The sequence below is a fragment of the Mandrillus leucophaeus genome, unplaced genomic scaffold (assembly GCF_000951045.1).
Source record: "Mandrillus leucophaeus isolate KB7577 unplaced genomic scaffold, Mleu.le_1.0 Scaffold939, whole genome shotgun sequence".
NCBI classification, from domain to species: Eukaryota; Metazoa; Chordata; class Mammalia; order Primates; family Cercopithecidae; genus Mandrillus; species Mandrillus leucophaeus.
In genome coordinates this window covers 110,729-114,307 of record NW_012110241.1, presented here as the reverse complement: position 1 = coordinate 114,307, position 3,579 = coordinate 110,729, and the positions used below count along the sequence as shown (strand labels likewise).

The 3,579-nt window shown below is 54.5% G+C and overlaps 1 protein-coding gene across 1 annotated transcript in view; it reads left to right on the top strand.

Moving 5' to 3' along the window:
- The window catches only part of IMP4 (IMP4, U3 small nucleolar ribonucleoprotein), a 17,124-nt gene extending 14,489 nt beyond the window's left edge, over positions 1 to 2,635 (top strand). The window contains exons 3-9 of the mRNA XM_011970258.1: positions 691 to 774; positions 1,425 to 1,534; positions 1,616 to 1,748; positions 1,827 to 1,981; positions 2,056 to 2,150; positions 2,239 to 2,312; positions 2,395 to 2,635. Of these exons, the coding sequence (XP_011825648.1) occupies positions 1,484 to 1,534; positions 1,616 to 1,748; positions 1,827 to 1,981; positions 2,056 to 2,150; positions 2,239 to 2,312; positions 2,395 to 2,507 (621 nt within the window). The 5' untranslated portion in view covers positions 691 to 774; positions 1,425 to 1,483 and the 3' untranslated portion in view covers positions 2,508 to 2,635. The remainder of the gene's footprint in view (positions 1 to 690; positions 775 to 1,424; positions 1,535 to 1,615; positions 1,749 to 1,826; positions 1,982 to 2,055; positions 2,151 to 2,238; positions 2,313 to 2,394) is intronic.
- The last annotated feature ends 944 nt before the right edge of the window (positions 2,636 to 3,579 follow it).

The following is a 3,579-nucleotide window of genomic DNA, read 5'->3' as shown; positions in this document are numbered from 1 at the left end:
GATGGTCTCGATCTCCTGACCTCGTGATCCGCCCGTCTCGGCCTCCCAAAGTGCTGGGATTACAGGCTTGAGCCACCGCGCCCGGCCTATATTTCTTTTCAAAAGTAATTTTTAAAGTCCAGCGCCGTGGCTCACTCCTGTAATCCCAGCACTTTGGGAGGCTGAGGCTGGCGGATCACTTGAAGTCAGGAGTTCGAGACCAGCTTGGCCAACATGGCGAAACGCCGTCTCTACTGAAAATACAAAAATTAGCCGGATGTAGTGATGGGTGCCTGTAATCCCAGCTACTCTGCAGGCTGAGGCAGGAGAATCGCTTGAACCTGGGAGGCGGAGGTTGCGGTGAGCTGAGATCACGCCACTGCACTCCAGCCTGGGCGACAGGGTTAGACTCTCAAAAAAAAAAAAAATCAATTTTTAGATTTCGACCTGGTTATAAAAGCAATACAATATGTTTAGATATTTTAGAAAGTCTTCAAGTTGTGAGACTAAAGAAAATGAAGTCCTAGTAACCACTGTTTACAGGCTGGCCTGTAGAAAGTTTTGTCACCTCTATCCCTGCTGTATCCAAGCCCAGAATGGACTGAGGTATTTTTATTTCAAGCGTGTACAGGCTTGTAAGCTGTGGTGTGTGGAGTGAGCTGAGGGCTCCATGCTTGTGACCCACTCAGCTCCTCTCTCTTCTCCCTGCAGAAAACCGCCTGATTCCCACTGAGTTACGCCGAGAGGCTCTGGCCTTACAGGGGTCCCTGGAGTTTGATGATGCAGGAGGTGAAGGTAACTATACAAGGTAGCCCTCCCCAACACTGAGCTGGCTGGTCTCCCGTCATTCCTCAGACACACTGGGCACTGTCCCATCAGAGGAAACTGCTCCTGGAACTGTCTGCTATGCCCTTGTCACTGCATAGATGGCATCGCAGGGCTCTCCCTGAGTGTGCCCTGTCCCACTTACATGGCACACGTGGGCCACTGACTCCGCGCCTTGCTTGTTAATTCCCTCCCCCACCGGAGTGCCTGCCGGGGCAAGATGGTGTCCCTCGCACATCATTGGTGCCCATACGTTTAATTCACTGCATTATTCAAGAAACAAGGAAGGAATTCCAAACATTATAGATACTTGTTTTGAGGGAAAGGAGTTTGCCACTGTTCACCTTAGCAGAGTGTGGACTTCGTTGTGTAATACAGTAGCCCCATGTGATTAATATAGCTTAAGTGAACTACAATTAAACAAAAGATTCTGTTCCTCCGCCACATGTGTGCTCGGCAGCCAGAGTGGTTGGAGGCCACCCTCTTGCCTGTTATGCATGTGGATCATTCCTATTCTTGAAGGCTTCAGCAGGCAGCGCCATCCTGGCGGTCTTGGCTGCCCCCAAGTTAGCATTTCATTCCCGAGACTGTCATGTTCTTGCCCCTCGTGCCCCTGACAGGCGTGACCAGCCACGTGGATGATGAATACCGATGGGCAGGAGTCGAGGATCCCAAGGTTATGATCACTACCTCCCGAGACCCCAGTTCCCGCCTCAAGATGTTTGCAAAGGTACTGGTGAGCAGGGAGTGAGGGGGAGACGCCCAGGACACACAGCCCCCGTCCTGACTGCACACTGCCATCCACGCCCAGGAGCTGAAGCTGGTGTTCCCAGGGGCCCAGCGAATGAACCGAGGTCGACATGAAGTGGGGGCACTGGTGCGAGCCTGCAAAGCCAACGGCGTCACCGATCTGCTAGTCGTTCACGAGCATCGGGGCACACCTGGTGAGGCCAGAGGGAGAGTCGGGGTGGGAGCTGTCTGAGGGCAGACGGGGGTCTCTGACAGCCACCTTTCCCCACCAGTGGGGCTCATCGTCAGCCACCTGCCCTTTGGCCCTACTGCCTACTTCACGCTGTGCAACGTGGTCATGCGGCATGACATCCCAGACCTGGGCACCATGTCAGAGGCCAAGCCCCACCTCATCACACATGGCTTCTCTTCCCGCCTGGGCAAGCGGGTGAGTCTGGGGGCCTTCAGGCTGGGGCTGCGGGCCAGGCCAGGCATTTGCCACTCTCTTTCCCTGTGCCCCAGGTCTCTGACATCCTCCGATACCTGTTTCCCGTGCCCAAAGATGACAGCCACCGGGTCATCACTTTCGCAAACCAGGACGACTACATATCGTTCCGGTGGGTCCACAGGCCATGCCCCGGGAGAGCGTCCCCACCCTGTGTACCGCGTGCTGCTTGCCTTTGACCCACAGCTGTTCCCTCCCAGGCACCACGTGTACAAGAAGACAGACCACCGCAACGTGGAGCTCACTGAGGTCGGGCCCCGCTTTGAGCTAAAGCGTGAGTTTGAGGCTGAATCCCATGTCTGGGGTCGGGAGGCGAGGCTGGCTGTGCCAGGGCTGATGGCCATCCCTGCCTGCAGTGTACATGATCCGCCTGGGCACGCTGGAGCAGGAGGCCACAGCAGACGTGGAGTGGCGCTGGCACCCTTACACCAATACCGCACGCAAGAGGGTCTTCCTGAGCGCCGAGTGAGCCCACTCAGCACTCAGTCAGGACGTGGACTTGGAACTCAGGATGGGGCCGTCACAGACAGGCCTGCCGAGCTGGGATGTGGAACCGTGGTGGGTGGAGAGCTCTGAATAAACCGTCTGTGTCATGGCCGCGCCTGCCTCTGAGTGGTCAGGCCACGTCTGCAGGGCAAAGCCCATCGGGGTCCTCTTGGGTGGAGACCTGATGGCTGTGGGATGTGCTTGGCCTGGAGTCAGTGTGGGGTTAACATAGTCAGATATTTGATGCTGACATCCCCTCTAGAGTCAGGGTCCTATGAGCTCTTCAGCAGGTAGATGTGGGTAGCAGGCCCAGTCCGTGGCATGGGCAGCCCACCATTTAACTCACTGAGTGGGAGTTGTCAGTGTGCCAACGCGGAGGGGACAGGCCAAACCCGGTGCTCAGCGGCTGATTCCTCATGTGAGTGGCATCCTGTGGTATTTGTCCTGTGTCTGGCTTATTTCTATTTACATAATGTCCTCCGGGTTCCTCCATGTTATTGCAAATGATAGGATTTTTTTTTTTTTTCTGAGACGGAATCTCGCTCTGTCGCCCAGGCTGGAGTGCAGTGGCCGGATCTTGGCTCACTGCAAGCTTCGCCATCAAGCCCTGCTTCGCCATTCTCCTGCCTCAGCCTCCCGAGTAGCTGGGACTACAGGTGCCCGCTACCTCGCCCAGCTAGTTTTTTGTATTTTTTAGTAGAGATGGGGTTTCACCGTGTTAGCCAGCATGGTCTCGATCTCCTGACCTCATGATCCGCCCGTCTCGGCCTCCCAAAGTGCTGGGATTACAGGCGTGAGCCACTGTGCCCGGCCGATAGGATTTTTTTTGTAAAAAATACATATGCCACATTTTCTTACCGATCCATCCACCAGCAGACACTTAGATCGTTTTCATAGTTTGGCGGTTGTGGAAATGCTGCAGTCATCATGGGAGTAAAGCTATCTTTTGAAGATAATGATTTCATCTCCTTTTCATATGTATACCCAGAAGTGGGATTGCTGCATCAAATGGTGGTTATTTTTAGTTTTTTGAGGAACCTCCATACTGCTTTCCA